Source organism: Lontra canadensis, unplaced genomic scaffold (genome assembly GCF_010015895.1).
Source record: "Lontra canadensis isolate GAN:19392208 unplaced genomic scaffold, GSC_riverotter_1.0 scaffold72, whole genome shotgun sequence".
Taxonomy (NCBI): domain Eukaryota; kingdom Metazoa; phylum Chordata; class Mammalia; order Carnivora; family Mustelidae; genus Lontra; species Lontra canadensis.
In genome coordinates, this window is record NW_022631066.1 from 9,171,868 (window position 1) to 9,190,308 (window position 18,441).

General features: G+C 39.4%; 1 protein-coding gene across 1 annotated transcript in view; it reads left to right on the forward strand.

Annotated features, from left to right (window-relative positions):
- The window catches only part of ITGA8 (integrin subunit alpha 8), a 185,470-nt gene extending 167,340 nt beyond the window's left edge, over positions 1-18,130 (forward strand). The window contains exons 28-30 of the mRNA XM_032880917.1: positions 4,399-4,500; positions 13,487-13,609; positions 15,261-18,130. Of these exons, the coding sequence (XP_032736808.1) occupies positions 4,399-4,500; positions 13,487-13,609; positions 15,261-15,299 (264 nt within the window). The 3' untranslated portion in view covers positions 15,300-18,130. The remainder of the gene's footprint in view (positions 1-4,398; positions 4,501-13,486; positions 13,610-15,260) is intronic.
- Positions 18,131-18,441: the final 311 nt, after the last annotated feature.

Sequence of the window (18,441 nt, forward strand, 5' to 3'; positions counted from 1 at the left end):
CATCATTATAGGATTATAAAATGCTTTATAGGAAGTGCTTTATAGGATGTTTAGCAGTATCCCTGCCCCCCGCCCCCGCCACTAGATGCAACCCACACCCCAGCGGGGACTATCAAAACTGTCTCCAGACATTGACAATGTCCCCTGGGGGGCAAAATAACCCCCAGTTTTAAATGCCTGTACCAGAGATAAGTGCAGTACACAATTTATTTGATTTGGGGTTTTTTTTGTTTTTGTTTTTTTTTAGTTAAACCACTATTTATTCATTCACTAAACAAATACCATGGAGTACCAACTATGGACCAGGCACCTCTTCAAGTAACACTTCCTTTCCATCAATTTGCTCATGGTTACTCTGCTTTCGGGTTGTTACTTCCTATCTCAGAGTTGAGGAGTTGAGGAGAGCAGTCTCACCTAATTCCCAAGCCCATACAGACTTCAATGATAACCATACATTCCTTCTATTACTTTGGGCGTCACATCCTACTGAAATAAGGGAGAATAACTTTTTGGTGAAGAACTAAAATCATTATGACCCCACAGTCAAGGGAAATGTGATTATTTTCTTTAAAGATGATTAACTTCTTAGAGCAGGGAGAGGGGCAGAAGGAGAAAGAGAATCTCCAGCAGACTCCCTGCTGAGCACAGAGCCTGGCGTGGGGTTCAATGACCCCAGGTCCCTGAGATCATGACCTGAGCCAAAACCAAGATGAGAAAAGAGTGGCTCAAGTCACCAGCATTTATGCACAGCCATAGCCCACATTTCCACATGCCCAGTTTCTGCTTATTCCAGTCTTGGAATCTGAATGCCAAAGAAGAGTGCCTTCCTTACTGCAATCTCTTTCCCTCACTCCCTCTCTGACTCTCCTGCTCTAAGAATATACTACATACTGGAGGTCTTTAATGGTTTTGTCATGCAATCCAGAAGGAGGTAAACATTTTCTGCCTTCCTAATCCAAACTAGAAAGTTTACAATTCTTGCATGACATGATTTGCTGCATTATGTTTGTTTCTGTCCACTTGGTGAACATGCAAACTGGTCAGAAACAGATTTTGTTTAGATTAGTCCTAAATGATACCCTGTCCTGTGACTGTTGCTGGAAACAATCCTTCACAGTGTAAGATTTTACCAGTAATTGCTTGGGTTTTGTCATCATATAAGGCTTTGTTTCTGGCAAATGTTGAGTACTTAAACATGGGCTATGTGGTCAAAAAGAATTCTTGAGAAGGAATTAAGCAGTGGGAAGGTCGGGGTGGAAGGGCTCGAGATGTTACCAGCCACACCATGTATTTAACCAATTCAAAAACGTCACTCTCCACTTGTTACCAGCTAAAGGATTTTTATTAGTTTTAAGATCATAAGCAAATCATTATGCAGATATGCAGAATAGAAGCAGCTAGTGAGCTGCAAACCATGGTCGAAATGATGCAGCAGTGACAGAGGAGCAGGGCATTTTCTGAGGATTGATAGCTAGCTGGGGCTGGCCAAAGGTCCAAGATATTGTCAAGGGATATTAACGCCAGCTGCTTTCTCAAACCTAAATTGCCTGTAGTATGGCAGTGATTGCTATTACACGAGTAGATTGCTATATGGAAGAGGAGATTTCTTTTAAACCTAAGAAAAATGCAGTTGTTATGTGAAGACCCTGGCTGAAAACATTCAGCTTTGAAAGTGGAATCAATAATATGACTGTGCTCATAACTGTTGTTCATGAATTAAATACTTACCTGTGCCATGCCTTTGACCTGCAGTCATAAGACTAGCGTATCTTTGGGGCCGCCCCAGCTGACCGTAGCCTAACTGCTTACATTCCCCATTCTTTGGAGCACCAGAGCATCTAGAAAATGAAAAAAATAAATGCATTTTCCTACTGAAGAGGAGGAAAGAAACCTTGGTTTTGGAGAATAATTTAAAATAAAGAGTAGTTCCATCTATGAGATATATTGTTTGCAGGCTCTTTGCCTACCACCTTAATTTGTTCAGGCCCCAGACTGTGTCAGTTTGCATCACTGAATCAAATAGTGGAGGGGCAGGTCAACAGGAGGTAAATAGAAATCCCCTCAGAGAAACATGTTTCTCCATGTTCTACATTCTAGAGTTCAAATCCCACCTTTTACTCATTAAGAAACTTTCGTATTCATAAATGCAGAATCAGGCAGGACAAAACTTCCCATCTAGAGTTGAGACAGAGACGGAGGTCTCTGCTGATTTGTTCCTCAAAGATACAACCTCAAGAGCAAGACAATTATTTTCTATCAATTTTTTTAATTGAACCTGGAGACTAGTGAAAACTTGTTCATTGGAGTTTGGGGAGCATGGACATACATGTGAGTATATAATTGTGATGCAGAATCGCATGCCCAGAATTTGGTCATGTTCCTTCTGTGCCTACCAGCCAGGATGGTAGAGAAAATTGGTTTAAATCACCAAATACATGCCAGATATTATGAGCAAAGTTTTTCCACGTTTTAAAAAACATTTCAGGGGTGCCTGGATGTCTCTGTGGGTTAAAGCCCTTGCCTTTGACGCTGGTCGTGATCCCAGGGTCCTGGGATCGAGCCCCACATCGGGCTCTCTGCTCAGCGAGGAGCCTGCTTCCTCCTTCTCTATGCCTGCCTCTCTGCCTACTTGTGATCTTTGTCTGTCAAATAAATAAATAAAATCTTTTAAAAATAAAATTTTTAAAAAATAAATAAAAAATAAAAAACACTTCAACTTTCAGTTAAAAATGGAAAAGCCAGGAGACAAGAGAACATCCAAAGAATAATAACCAAAAAATAATTTTTCCAAATGAATAAAATTACTTATCTTAGAATGTTAGGGTAGAAAGGAGGAGAAAGCCAAAGATACAGTGACTTGAGTATTTAAAAGTTTTGCATACTCTAGCCTGTCCTTATCATCTAGAGGAAATGGGATTTATTGCTGGGAGAAAAAAAATTCAGTCACAGGAAAAAGAAAAACTTTGTAAAAAAAATGTAAACAAAATTATACAGTCCAACTTGATGGATTGGCCTCAGAAAACCAACATTGGATTATAAATGGTGAAGTGCTGGTGAATGTTTAATAAACTGCTCTGTGGGAGGGAGGAAAGCTCCAGTGTGTAGCATTTTCTGATTCCCATGGTGTAAATATTCCCACCATGGCCAATTTCAAGCTGCCAGCATGACATCACCAAATCTGGAGTTGGGAAGAGAGGCACTAGCACACCATTTATATAGTATTTCCCCTTCCAGATACAACAGACTATGAAGAGCATAGGTACTAGTAAAATACAACAAAATAGTTAATAAATACTGAGTTTTGAGTATGTATTACCTTTTTAAAAATATAATTTTCTGAAAGTTACATATATAGAAGTTTAATAATGGCTCTGTTTGACAATCGATACTCAAAATTCCTGAAATTTTAAGTCTGCTCTTAAGAGCCATTATGAACCAGCTACAGCCCAAGACTGGATAGCTCTAATCACTGTCTTAAGTTAAATGGTGGGGAACCACAGAAATTTATGTTCTCAAAACGGCCTTCCTTGACTGAGTCTTAAATATTTTCCTTTGACTTTAATCAACAGTTTATATAAGAACCAATTAAACAAAAAAATTTTTTTGCTGCAAAGTTTTACCAAAAACTCTATGGCTTTAAGTCAGTGGTTCTTAACCAAGGGGATTTTGCTCCATGGGGGACACTGACAATAATTAGAGACATTTTTGTTTGTCACAATTGGGGTGGAGTTGTGGGTAGAAGTATGGGGTAGAGGTGGGGTAGAGCTGACATCTAGTGGGTACAGACTAGAGATACTACTACACATCCTACAATGCTCAGGACAGTCCCCCATCCAACCCCAAAATCCTAACAGTGCTGAGACTAAGCCTTCTCTGGGTCTTCTGTATAAGATGAAATGGGATAAATTTCTTTATAATTTAGTATCAGTCTCTCTCCTAAAATATTTCCCTTTATCAAATACTAAGAATTTTATAACCCATTCTATCTCCCATTCGTTCTTCACTAGCAGCAACTATATTAATCCTTGTGCTTGCCCCTTTCTAGGACTCTGACTTTCTGTTTTTATTCTAACATTCATTGTACCAAGTCTTTTGTTAATAAGACAAATTCTTTTTAGAACTGAGAAGAGGATGAATAACTGGGTGGGCAGTTGGATGGACAGTGGGATGGATGCCTCAAAAGGTATCTGGATGTATGATAGATGATTGGATAGGGAAAATTTTTTTTAAAAGAGAAAAAAGAAGAAAGAAGGAAAATGACATTTTGCTTTGGAAATGGAAAACACTGAAAACCACTGTATGGCTTCCTATAATTTTTAAAATTTATAAAAGTTCCTTCCTGTGTAACTTTTAAAATATTTTAATGGAATACATTGAAATAAATATTTCTAATTTCAGAGAAAAAATGATCCCTATTCTCTTGCATCCCTGGTGTCCTTCAAAGTTAAGAAGATGCCTTATAAAGATCAACCAGCAAAACTCCCAGAGGGAAGCATAGCAGTGAGTATCTGAAAAATATAGAGGCACAATAATTAAATACTTATTTTTTAAATCACCATTCATCTTGTGCTATGTTTAAGTGCTTATTATACCGACTTGAGGAAAGTTACCTTCTCCAGATCACTATTTTCTTGTCTACATCTGGAAATGACTTAGTATTGTTTGATCAAATTTTTAAACTGATAGTTTTATTTATTTATTTACTTCTATTTATTTATTTAATTTATTTATTAATTTCTACTCAAAAAAATCACAGGACAGGACCAATACTACTTTTTTTTTTATAAGACTTATTTATTTGTCAGAGAGTGAGAGGAGCAAGAGTGAGCACAGGCAGACAGAGTGGCAGGCAGAGGCAGAGGGAGAAGCAGGCTCCCTGCCCAGCAAGGAGCCCGATGTGGGACTTGATCCCAGGACACTGGGATCATGACCTGAGCTGAAGGCAGCTGCTTAACCAACTGAGCCACCCAGGTGTCCCCCAATACTACTTTTTAAGCAAGCGATTTTATTTGGAAGAAGTCCAGATAGCAATGATTATAATGCAGTTGTCCTGATTGTTTAATTTTAAAGACAGCATGATGAGTGAGGTGGTGTGGGGGGGGAGGAATCTCCTCCTTAGGGACAACCGGATGACCCTAGTCATCTTTCCTTTCCATGCAAAGAACTAGAATTTTCAGCTGGGGAAAAAAAAAAAAAAGAGTACACTATGTGCTTCATTTGAATGAAATGTTTTTTTTTTTTTTAATTGGGGCTATTAAACTTTACTGATGGGGGTCTCTATCACAATACAACTGCTGTCATCCTCAGCAGATGGCAGGGCCACAGAGAAGGGATGCAGACACAGGGGACAGAGGATGAGCAGGCACAGTCACCCAAACCCAGAGTTTACAATGAAGATGATTACAGCCAGAGTTCTGGGAAAAATTGTAAGATTTAAATCTTCACCTCCAGGTCCTTCCCTGGATACAACCCCCACTTGAACCCTGGTTACTCAGAGTGCAATTTGCAGACAACAGCCTCTGCATCACCTAGGAAATCATCAGAAATTCAGAAACAAGCCTCACTCTCGACCTGCTGAATCAGGACCTGCATTTTATCACAATCATCAGGGCATCAGGTCCACAGTACAGTCTGAGAAGCACTGCTTGGTGTGGTTAAGTTGATACTGTCATGACGTCTTATCAGCCTAGGTCTTAAAATGTAGTTATAAAATTTAATCTTTCTATCCTAATCTAATTCTAGCAATTTAAATTAGATGAATCCTTTGATTAGTGATTTTCAACCCTGAGTATCCAAAGCATCATCACTCACGCGACTTTAAATACATATATGCTAAGACCTCACCGCAAATATCAGGATTGAGGATGTCTGTCGGGTACAACCCTGGCACTGTGCTTTATAAACACTGAGAGGCTAGGACTTCTAGTATTATGTTGAATAGCAGTGGTGGTAGTGGACAGCGCTGCCATGTTCCTGACCTTAGAGGAAAAGCTCTTAATTTTTCCCCATTGAGAATGATATTCGCTGTGGGTTTTTCATAGATGGCTTTGATGATATTGAGGTATGTACCCTCTATCCCTACACTTTGAAGAGTTTTGATCAAGAAAGGATGCTGTACTTTGTCAAATGCTTTTTCAGCATCTATTGAGAGTATAAAATGAAAATAAATAAATAAAATAAAAGTACTAAGAGGGTGCCTGGGTGGCTCAGTTGGTTAAGCGTCAGACCCTTGATCTCAGCTCAGGTCTTGATCTCAGGATTGTGAGTTCAAGCCCTGTGTTGGGCTCCACCCCAGGTGTGGAACTTACTTAAAAAATTAAAAAATTAAGGGGCGCCTGGGTGACTCAGTGGGTTAAAGCCTCTCCCTTCGGCTCAGATCATGATCTCAGGGTCCTGGGATTGAGCCCCGCATCGGGCTCTCTGCTCAGCAGGGAGCCTGCTTCCTCCCTCTCTCTCTGCCTGCCTCTCTGCCTACTTGTGATCTCTGTCTGTCAAATAAATAAAATCTTTTTAAAAAAATTAAAAATTAAATAAAAGCACTAGGACTCTCTAGGACAGGGCCAGGCAACACAGAGCAAGACCCATATTTCAAACGTGTTTCAGAAACAAACGAGGGTTGCTGGAGGGAAGAGGGGCAGGGGATGAGATAAGTGGGTGATGGGCATGAAGGAGGCACTAGGTGTTAGAATGAGCACTAGGTGTTACAGACAACTAATGAGTCACTAAACTCTACCTCTGAAACTAAGAATATACTATATGGGTAAATTAAGAAAATTTTTAAAAATCAAATTTGAAAAATAAAAAACAACAAAAATGGGATTATATTACTACACACACACACACACACACACGCACACACACACACACACACACACATTTTCTTGGGCTTCATCCTGGCTCCACCCACTCTGATTAGGAAATCTTCGGGAAATCACTGTACCTCCCTCAGGCTGTTATATTAACCTGAGAGCATTGTTGAGAAGGTTAGTAAAATGATGTCTCTGAAGCCCTACATTATACCTGGAACAAGGTACACCTCAAGTCTCAGTAATAGTAACCCTCCCAAAATGTCTCACCCTCCCTGGTTAAGTCAAAGAAGCCCAGCTTGGAAATGTCAAAATATTTTCATAAATTTTTGGTGGCATTTTAAAGTAAGCACGGCCACATCTTTCTTCATTTATCTCAACTTTCTTTCCCTCACAAGATGTCTGCTGTAGTTTGGATTTACGTTCAACCTAGAAGACAGAGGCTTTGCGTTTTAATATAGAATGTTCATCCAAAGAGGTTCAAAGGCTTGTCTCTCTCAGGGAGATAAATCTGGGTCCCTTTGTTTTCTCAAAGCATGTGCTCCATACCAGAAACATATGTTACAGCCAATCCCGTCAACAGTGTTGGGTCTTTCTGTACTGGCCACAGGTGACAGCCTGCTGCTCTCAACTCATCTCAAAAGATCCACAAAATCATCTGATACATGTTCTTCCCCCATTCCCACCACCTTTGTCACTGTATTTTTTAAAAGCCCTATTATCTGAGGTGGATGATTTACCACATCATTTATGGTAAGGTTATTGGAAAAACATTTAGGAATGAAGGTACTGTCAGGTCTCCCAATACCTGACAGAGTGAAGATCTGGCTGGTGGAAAGTTTGCTCTGTGCTGCAGGGAAATGATTTTCCTGTGGCTTGGTTTGAGAGGACTGTGCTCTGAGCTGGCTTTTTTTTTTTTTTTTTTTTTTTTTTTTTTTAAGTGAGTTCTTCTCAAAGGTCATTTTCATCTGGAAAAGAATGCAGCAAAAGGGAACTGCTTTCAGGTGCTCTATCAGTTGGACTAGGTTGAGAACCATAACAGCTCCAATCCATACTCTGCCCATGGGGAAACCCTCCCAGATACTTCTTTTGTAAGGAGACTTGTTTTCCTATGCCCTTGCATGGGATAATTAGTTTGTATTCCCTTGTCAACATGGTCATGATTCAACCATTTCTGGAGCCCCATGTGAGCTTCACACATTGAAGGAAAGAGTGCCCCCTATCACTACCTACAGCATGTCTGTGTTTGTAAGGAACTCTTGAAACATGACCTTTGCTGTGTTCAGAGATAAGGGAAAGTGGCCTGATGCAAAGGGCTATGATTGAATGCTCAATCATTACAGCACAGCAGTAAAAACAGGATTCAGTTACTTGAACACTTTCTTTGTTTAGCAACAAACATTGGCATTTATATGTTGTCCCACTAAATCTGAATTCCATAATTGACACCTAGGAGGGAATATTATTGTCTAGTATAACTCCAACAGTAGTTATTATAGAAGAGTACATGAGAATCCTTATTGAAAACCTCATACAAAAACTGTGAATCCATTTCATTTGTTAGCACAACTTCAGAACCTTAAAATGGAATTACTATATTAAACAACTGTTTGGAGTTCAAACTGCTTATCTCATAGGGGTTATTTAAATGTTGCTAAAATGTGCATCCAGCTGGTCCACCTTATGATATTATTTTGTTCTAAATGGCACTGTAGGTAGGGTATCTTGGTACATTCATTTAAAACATTCCTGTGACCCCTACGAAGTATGTTTATACAAGATTTTGTCCGATGTCAACATTAATTACAGTTGCAAATACAAGGGAGCTTTCTCCTTCTACCTTGGTATTTTGTCAAAATATACAAAAACATATCGTAAATGTCAATGATAAAATGTAGGCATATTAAAAATTTATTTATAGTCTTTCAACCATAATAAAGAAAAACAAGATTTATGACATGATGAAGGTAAGATTAAATGTTCCCTACTTAGCATCACTTTAAGAAAATCTAAACCACTTAAAATTTATGAATCTCACTTCCTAAAGTTGCAGATAATTATAAGTGAATTGTTAAAATTCTATGCCATTTCTTTAAATAGCTGTAGGTTCTTGATACATGAAAATAAACTGGAGTAGTTTATTGGTTAGTTGGCACACACTTGAGTTTTTCTCCCTAAATTTTAAGTATTTACTTCAGTTAGTCAACATTTCCCTTCTTTCTTAAAACAGTGGATATATGTAATCGCTTGCCCATATTCTCAAGGAAACTTTAGTTCTCAGTATACCCCACCTTCTGCCTTGGGACCACCTTCTTAAGGAATGACTCTTATAAGGAGGGACTTAGGTAAATGGGCGAATACAACGTTGTGTGAGATTATACAAAATGTTCTAGAGCTGTGCGGTCCAGTGTGGTGGCAATCAGCCACATGCGGTTAGTGAGTACCTAAGAGGTGGCCATGGTGAGCATGAACTAGTAGTTTTACTTTAACTCATTTAAATGTAAACCTAAAAACTGTTGCTATGTAAGGTGTTTGTCCATTAAATGCAGCTGTGTTTTTTCTGTGAGACTACATTTCCCTTTAACCACTGAAAATCTAGTTTGTTGTTATGTGCTGCACATATAAAATACACACTGAATTTTGGAGACTTCATTTTAAAAATAAGCAGAGTTTAAAATGTTTAGGGGATATTTTGGTATCAATTGCATGTTGAAATAATAGTTTTGATATTTAGGGCTAAATATTAAAATTAACCTCTCCTCTTTTTTAACATGGCTACTGAAAATTCTTAAATTACACTTGTGGGTTACATTATATTTCTATTGGCTTGCACTGATTTAGAGCAGGGTTACAGAATGTTTCAGCTTAGAGCTGATGATCATATCTACAGAGCTTCAGAGAACATGGGGTATTTAATAAATCTTATTTAAAATGAATGAAAAATTATTACACTAAAATCAGTGTTTTGTCATAAGAAACCGAAAATTAAGACCTATTTTTTTCCCTATTGGTTATCCAGTGGATAACGAAGTTTCTTGTGGGCTTACCGAAATGAGCTGCAAGACAAACATAAATACTAACAAAGTTTTAGCATTTTCCAACATTTTATTACTTGGCAAGTGTTCCCAAAACCACTCTGTAATTTCCACAGCTCTAATACAAATTTAAATAAGCTTTGGTCCTATAAAAGTGATCCAGTGTCTTTCCCTAGTAAGCTCGCCTTTGTAGTTTAAGTTTCTAATTTATACAGAGCATTGACTTTCAGGAAAAGTTGGTCTTTACCTGTTTCCACCCATAAAGGAAATGCCTCACTGGCATTTATACACATGAATAAGCCATATGACTCCCTGATCAATGTGTCCTCAGAAAGACCTGCCTTTCCAAGACATGTATGACTCCTCCAATGATGCGTCACCCTTGACTCTTTATCCGCCTCTTTCTAGCAACAACCAATTAGCTCCCCTGCAGTGGAAATCTGGAGAAATGCTCTGCGGCACTGTTGTTGATTTTCTGTATTTCCACTGTCCTCAACGTAGTGACTTCTTGACTATGCGGTACAAAGCCTAGATACGTTTAGGAAAACACCAGGGACCAAGGAAGGTCTTTGCAGCTGCTTGCATTTTAGATTGAGAAGTTTGGGCAGCTTAAGTGCCAAGTGGATGTCCTAAAGGCAGCAGGCAAGAAAAGCAGAAAGCAGACGCAGGGGGGAAGTTTTCCAGTTTGCTTTCTTTTAAAACTCTTTGTCCTTTCCTCCTGGTTAATTACATATGATGACTTACAGGAAATGTACATGACATGTGTAATCTTCACTTGTAAAATACTCAAGAGAAAGGGAATAACATGGTATTTTTTAAGTGAACATAATGTTACTGGGAGCAGACTGATGACCATTTGGGTGATGAGATTTTCAGAATTTTAGAACTAAAAGGACAGGAGGGATCATCTACTCTCAAATGTTTTTAAGTCACTGCTGTCAGGAACTTTGGAGGTGACTGCAAATGAAAAGCCAATAGATTTTGTAATTATACCTATAAAGCTGTTTTCTGCTTCAGGAGACCCTAATAAGCATTTCCTGTTCAATTAAATATTTTATTTATATTTTTCCATCATTGCTGGAAAAAAAAAAAGCCTTCACATATCATTATTAACTCTTTGTAAGTGACCTTCCCTACTTGTTTCTACAAAATGACCAGTTTTTTAGATAATAACACCAAAACCTATACTAGTCGAGAGGCAAAGGAACCCAGCAAAGTCACTGGTAGCTCTATTGCTTTTTACTAACCTAACAAATTGAACAGAATAGGGTGTGGCCCTCTGGCCCTTCTTTCTCCATAAAACTGGGATGGTTTCCTATGCTTAACATGACACCATGAGAGGCAAATTAAGGTATTAATAAGGTAAATCAGGAACATGGTTCCTTGTGTTACTGTAAGTTACCTATTGATAAATTTTGGGATCTCTAGTACATGTACCAATATAGCTGGAAACTATGTTGTTTCCTCAGTGCACTTAGAGGTATACTCAGGGGGAAGAAACAGTTATAAGAAACTTCAGAATTGGGGCACCTGGGCGGCTCAGTTGGTTAAAACTCTGCCTTCCGCCCCGGTCATGATCCCAGGGTTCTCAGTGGGGAGTCTGCTGCTTCCCCTGCCTGCTGCTCTGCCTGCATGCATACACATTCTCTCTCTGTCAAATAAATAAATAAAATCTTTTTTAAAAAAAAAAAAAAGCAAAGAAAAGAAACCTCAGAATTTTCCATGGCTCCATATTTCCTCTCTCCTGGCTCACTGTAACTGGCTGGTAAGTACATGATCACTACTATCCCTTGTGGTTCTAAAATTCTGAAATTCTCATTACTGAAACTGTAAGAGTCTGCTTCCAGCAATATTAGGATCATTTTGAAAGACCACTTCATGTCCTTTCTCTGAGCACCTTACGATGAGGATTGAGCACTGCTTTCATAGGTGGTACTAGATGTAATTCACCAAGGGAAAGGAATATAAAGAGAGGTGATTCAGAAGTCATCAATCCCTGTCTTGCTCATGCAGCCATGTACACATAAAGGATCAGTGTAGAATAAGTTACGTGGCTGCAGAATCCAGGGGCATCATGACTGCTTTGAGTTCTTGCGGTGCATTGCTTCATGCAGCAAGCGGGGTGAGGCTAATCGCAGCATGGTCTTGGACTGCTGCATTTACCGCTGGTGTGCTGGATGAAATAGGGACTGCTCAGCAACGGGAGTTAGCAGGAGAAGGAGGAAGAGATAAGGTGAGCAGGTTAAGGCCAGCCTCTTTCTCACTGAGAGCAGGGATTCAAGTCCCTGGCACCATTGTGCATGCGGCATGACTAGCAGACTCTCTACTCCTGGTGCCTTTGTTTAGTCTGGATGTAAATGATATCTGGGGCTGGAGAATTGAGTGAATTAAGTCATCAGGATGTCTGCCGCATAGAGGAAATGGACCAAGATGAAGGAGCAATGAAAAGCCAGACAAGCTGAGAAGCACAGAGGTAGGATGCTCCAATTTAAGAATGCAGAGGAAAGAGCTGAGCATGGTCAGGACCCCATGCTTGGGTGTAGGCTACGAAAACACCCGTATGTGTCCAGCCAGGACTCATCCCAGAGCCATCGACCTTGGCCATGCCTCTACTATCTCCTGATTGGAGGTTAGAGAACTGTGGCCTAGAGCTCCTGAGCAGGTGTCGGGACCCAACCCATGATCCTTCCAACCAGCACACTTAAAGCAAGGAGAACTTGGGACTAGTTCAACTGAGCAGTGCTTACTTCTCTTTAAAACCAGATAGGCTTGCCTTGGTGAAGGATATTTTAGATCCAAGAATATTTTTACTTCTCTCTTCTTTGGCAGAGGGTGTTAGCATCATGACTGGGCCTCTTCTTGGTTTTGTCTGGGGGTCTACATCTTCTTTTGCTGACTGGCTATCCAAGGGCACGTGGGCAGGAGAGCTGCTCTGCCCATGTGGGGAGGGAGAGGTGATGCATGCAGGTCTGCTGAAAGGTTCTTTTTTCCTCCAAATTCCCTAGCACCAGTGGGAAGTAAAATGAGTTCTAGTAGCAACTGAAACCTGGACTTAGGATTGAAGACAGCCCCAATGCATCTGGACAATTAGCATTCACTTTGCTCACTGAGCCTGTCTGGGACTCAATTATCTCATCTGGAAAATGGGGGGTTAGATTAGGCGATTTCTAATCTTTTTTTCATATTCAGCAGTCTGATGGATCCAATTCAACTCACCTCTCAATGAGGTTACCTCAGTTCTGTGGGGAAATGTGTGTGGACAGACTTGGCCTTGTGGAGGGTCTACGTTTAGTCATTACTGCCATAAAAGGTCCAGCCCAATTTAAGATCATTCCTTTCCACCTCGTTGGTTCTAAGTCTTGGTCTACCTCAATTCCATGTCAGGGTTTCTGGGCTTATCTAAGCCAAACACATACCAGGCGTCTGTAATTAGATCTTCCATCCAACCTGGGGGACCTGAGAATGTGCTGGTTTTTAAGATTCTATGTTTGAGTGCTTTAGACATTCAGATCTCCCCTGAGATGATTTCAACTATTACATGGAACTTTTCAGAACGAAACCACCCCCCCCCCCAGTATTATAGTGATAATTACTGCCTTATTTCACCCAAGAGTTCGAGCTCATTTGCTTTATTTTCCATTTCAGATTAAGACATCCGTTATTTGGGCAACTCCAAATGTTTCCTTCTCAATCCCATTATGGGTAATAATACTAGCAATACTTCTTGGATTATTGGTTCTGGCCATCTTAACCTTAGCTTTATGGAAGGTAAGTTTATTTCTTTTATTTTTCTTGTTGATTAGAGAAGCCACTGAGAGGATTTACAAGGATACACCTAGAGATTTAGAAAGACAATGCCAGAGTAATGATTTGGGAATTTTTAACAGTCCAAAAGGCATAACAGGAAAATTGCATCATGTTTGTTTTGGCAAACTTACTATGCGTGTATAGCTGACATGTAAGAAGACCAAGAGTGTTTAACGCCGCTTTTATCTTGAGTTTTCTTGTAAATAAATACAGAGAGAGTTAGACTTTCTTAGCTGAGACCTGTGATCCTCTTTCCAGTATGCTTGGATCAAGATCTCAAGCTTTTTTACTGACATGGTCCTATCAGCTATCCTCTGAGATGTTTCTCTATAAGCACTATGCAGATGCGATTAATATAGTAATTAACTGATACTTGCACTATCAGGCCAAAGAGATCATGCATGTTATATTCTCGAATTTGTTTTTTTGTATCTTGCCAATTAGTCCAACTCCATTAGGAAGATTTAATGTACTCTTTCATGTGTTTTACTGAAGTTTATTGTAAAAATCTGCAATAGGCATTAGTTTCTGGCCCAAAACCAATACGACTACCCAGTTTCACAGAGCTTTCTATTCCAAAATAGGAACAGTGTCACAATTATATAACTATAAGAGTAATTAATCTGGTCACATCTGAGTTAACTACTTTTGTTGTGGTTCCCCAAAATCATAGTGTATTTTAATTTTAAAACAGTTATGTAGCTTACTTAGTAAACTGAGAACACCTTGCCACGTGAGTGAAATATGGCTTTTTTGATCATTATTGTAAGCTGTTTTGTGCCATCCTGAGCCTACAGAGTCTACTGCATAGTTTGCCTTTAGAAATAGACTCTTACATTATTCTTTTATTTCTAGTATCTTTGTTTCCATAAACGATACTATGACATATGGCAATTGACAGAATATGGTACTAGTCCTGGGGGGGAAAAAAAAAAAGACAACTCAATAGTTCTCAATGAAACCCAGTGAATTTGGCTTCAGTGTAAGAAACAGTAAGAACTGATGTTCCAGCTTTCTAAACCAAATACTAATAGAAATTCGGGAGGATGAAGATTCTAGAATCACTTCTTCCTCAAGCTGCTGGTTGATCTTTGGAAAGTCACTAAGATGTTCTGAGATTGAAAGAAATTATCAATCTACTTTTCCTCTGTATGCTATGTGTTCCACAAGTACAGAGAGATATGCAAACATCTCCTCTCTTTTTCCTAAATTCCATTCCAAGGTAGCCTACAGTACACTTCAGCAGTTAGTGCTTCTGCAGGCTCCAGAAAGCATCCAGAAAAGCAGACAGGAAGTCTTTGGGCCTTGTAGCTATAATATCAGGAAAAAAAAACGCCAGGTCCACAAGTGGATTATACAAAACAGGGACATTACCCCACTACCACGACATGATAGGAGGAAGGACCCAAACACTCTGCACTACTCAATGAATTCTTCTCTGCAGGTAAAGAATACTCTGCTTTCCCCTCCTAATTTGGAGAATCAGACAGATAATATCCACAGAGCTCTGATTTCCTTAGAAAACACAGAAAGTGAAAATCCTTAGAATAAGGAGTTTCGGCCCGTTCCCAGAGCGATGTGATTTTATAGCCCTCTTTTCTCTGGTTTATAGTGCGGATTCTTTGACAGAGCAAGACCCCCCCCAAGATGATATGAATGACAGGGAGCAATTGACAGATGAGAAAGCAGCGGAGGCATGAAAAGGAAAAACCCAAACTCAAAGCACGTGAACACTGGTCCTGTTCAAGGAGAAGAAGGAACACAAGGGTTCAATAGAGATTTCCCTGTACCTGCCAGTGACCTAGGAAATGGAAGCACCCCAGAAATATCACCTCCTCTATGCTGCACTTTGGAGAAGCTGCCACAGAGCCCAGAGACCCTTCTGGGCGATGCAACGTCTGTCCTCAGCACTGTGGAAACCATTAGCAATCATGGAAGTTGTCTTTTGCTTTAGTCGTTCTGTCTTTGGCAGATGTCTGAAATGGGCATGGGAACTCAAGTTGCTTTCCAGGTAAATCCAACTCAAGCCACAGAGATGAACTGTCTAAATCACAGTTGACTTCGGAAGGTGAACTAGGACCGAACCTTCCAACACTACTGCATGCAACGGAATGTTTGACACCTCCCTATGGAAAAGAAATGTTTCTAATGAAGTTATGGCTCAGGGAGACAAGCAGATGTTGTTGGTACTGTGAAAGTACTTTTGAAATGACAAAGATGATCTTGCAACTGAGGATAACAATTTATTTATTTATTTTCCATGTCCGTAGGCGGATAGTCTGGTCCTCTGGGAGATTTGGACATTACAATTTGGTTAGCTGGTTTTCAGAGTCACTCACTAAATTCCCTCCTAAGATAACCATCTTGTGCAGATAAATTAATAGAGCTTCTTCAGGATTTAGACAGTGTTAAAGAAAAGCAGACAGTTTCACTTAAGACTACATCACCTGCTAACTGAAATCACTTTTATTCACAATTTCCAGGAACTCACGTCTGCTTCATTTAGCTTTGCAAATGTTGTATTTATAGTTCCTTTTATACAAACAAAAATCTTCCTATTGACTTAATTAGCAATACATAAATTTCAAGGTATTTGTGAACCTGTCTAGTAATTAAAAGTAATGGTAAAATTTCTAGAGTCCATTAATAAAAAAGCAATTTTACAATATGGGTAAACATTATTCTTAATATCTATAAGAAGCAATGCCAATATTTAGCTTGGGATTAAATACCTATTTTTCCACTATACCTCAAATTTATATACACAGGGAGGACATGTGAAGCATACATGGGAAAGAAATATAAAGTTATGCAGATGTGAGATGAACCCAGAAAAGGAATTCCTAAGAATTTTATCTGCCATTGCCTATTCTAACTTTACTACTCATTTCTACTGCTAATCTTTATAGTACATACACCTTTGGAAACTAATCGTTATTTAGGCTGCTCTCCCATCATCTAAAATTTAACCATCACGAAAAGTTGATGTTTAAAACTCTTGTAAATAATCCATAACCGTGCATCATGTCATCATTTTTTAAGTAAACCTGACCAGCCAAGTTCATGTAACCCGCTCAATTTTGTATCCTTTTTATGATAATGAAAAATTACTATGAAGAAATGCTGAACAAATTTTATATTTATGTGCAATATTTTATAGACCTATGTATCTAAAGCATGTTTACACTGGCATTAGTTATTTTTAAATTAATATCCTGAATATCACATATAATAGAGCAAGCAGACCAAAATCCTTCAGTTTACAACACAGTTGGAAAATTTGTATTCCCAATGTCAACGATCACACTTTATCGGAAACATGAGCCCAACTCACAGACACTAAATTTTCTGTCATGCCTCACCCTGGAGGCAAGCCATTTGGCTGCAGCTGCAGAGCTTCACTGGAAACCAAATGCAAGGCACATGGGAGAATACTCTGATGCAGTTCATATTTTTCCCACTTGTGAATTAAATCCTGTCATGGTAGCGGTTTCAAGTGTGTGAGGACTGAAGTCTGGCTCCCGGCGTGTATGGCTGACTGTGGGTGAGAACCGCAGGTGCCTCAGAGAGAGTTTGAGGGTCCCACACTAGCCTCTGGGGGTCTTCCATGTTAAGCCTCTAGGAAGAATTGGTTTTACAGGGAGCTGGCTGGCTGTTTATAATTGGAAGAATACCCAATAGCTTTCTCTGCCCCCAAGAAATGCCCTAACTCTTGTCATCATGCCTGACTTTGGGCCAATAGGGATTCGCTCCTCAGGATTTGGGGTCATAAAATGTCCCTTAGAAAACATACCCATTGCCTTTTAAGCTAACATAGGTGAAAAAACTCAGAACTCCTAGGGCTACATAAGTGGAGGACCCCATGAACCGGGTTGCACAGACAGCTGGAGGAAAGTAGAGATGCTAGGAACAAGACTGGGACCCAGAAGGAGCAAGGTCCTCACAGTCCCAGCCAAGAGTGGTCCACTCTAGAGGGATGGGCACTGCTACCTACAGGCACTTGACAGAGGATCATCATGCACACAGTGGTCCCCTCTGCCACCTCAGATGTGGAAGCAAATGGAGGAAGGGGGACACCTGAGATCAGGTAAACTCACCAGTCATCAGTTCCTGAGCATCCTTTCCACTTGAGGAACACTCTACCAGCGCACTGACAGTATTTCCTTCCCATAGAGCGTTGCCAACCACTTTCATAATTCATGTTGTACCATGCCTCTGTTAGAGTCTATGTGTATTTTAGATATCCCTGCTGAAATTCTTGCAGCTGGTTTGAAGGCGTGGAAAAAATGGGCAAATGTCAAGTTTCATACTCTTGGGAGATTTTTATACAATAAACAACAGGAACTAGTTGCCACTGAAACCCCACTCTTTCAACTCAACTCCTTTCTTTTTCTTCTCTTATTTAAATACATGTGTAGATATCTGTGAAGATTGTCACATACCTATTTACCTTGTCACTAATAAAATGAAAAAATAAAGACACGATGATGTACTTGTGGTTTGTTTTGCACACAATGAAAAGCATTCCCACAATGGCAGAGATCAAAAGTTTCTGTCTTTATGCTTTGATTTTCTATTATTATAAAAACATTTAATGGAAGAAATTTGAAAGAGAAAATACAACATTTCTTTGGGATGAGGAGAATGTTCTAAACTTAGATTGTGGTGGTGCTTGCATACTCCATGAACACAGCAAGAAAATATTGAATTGTACGCTTTAAATGGGTGAGTTTTATAATATGTGGATCAAATCTCAATAAGGATATTTTTAAAAATATAAGTTACTTCAAATA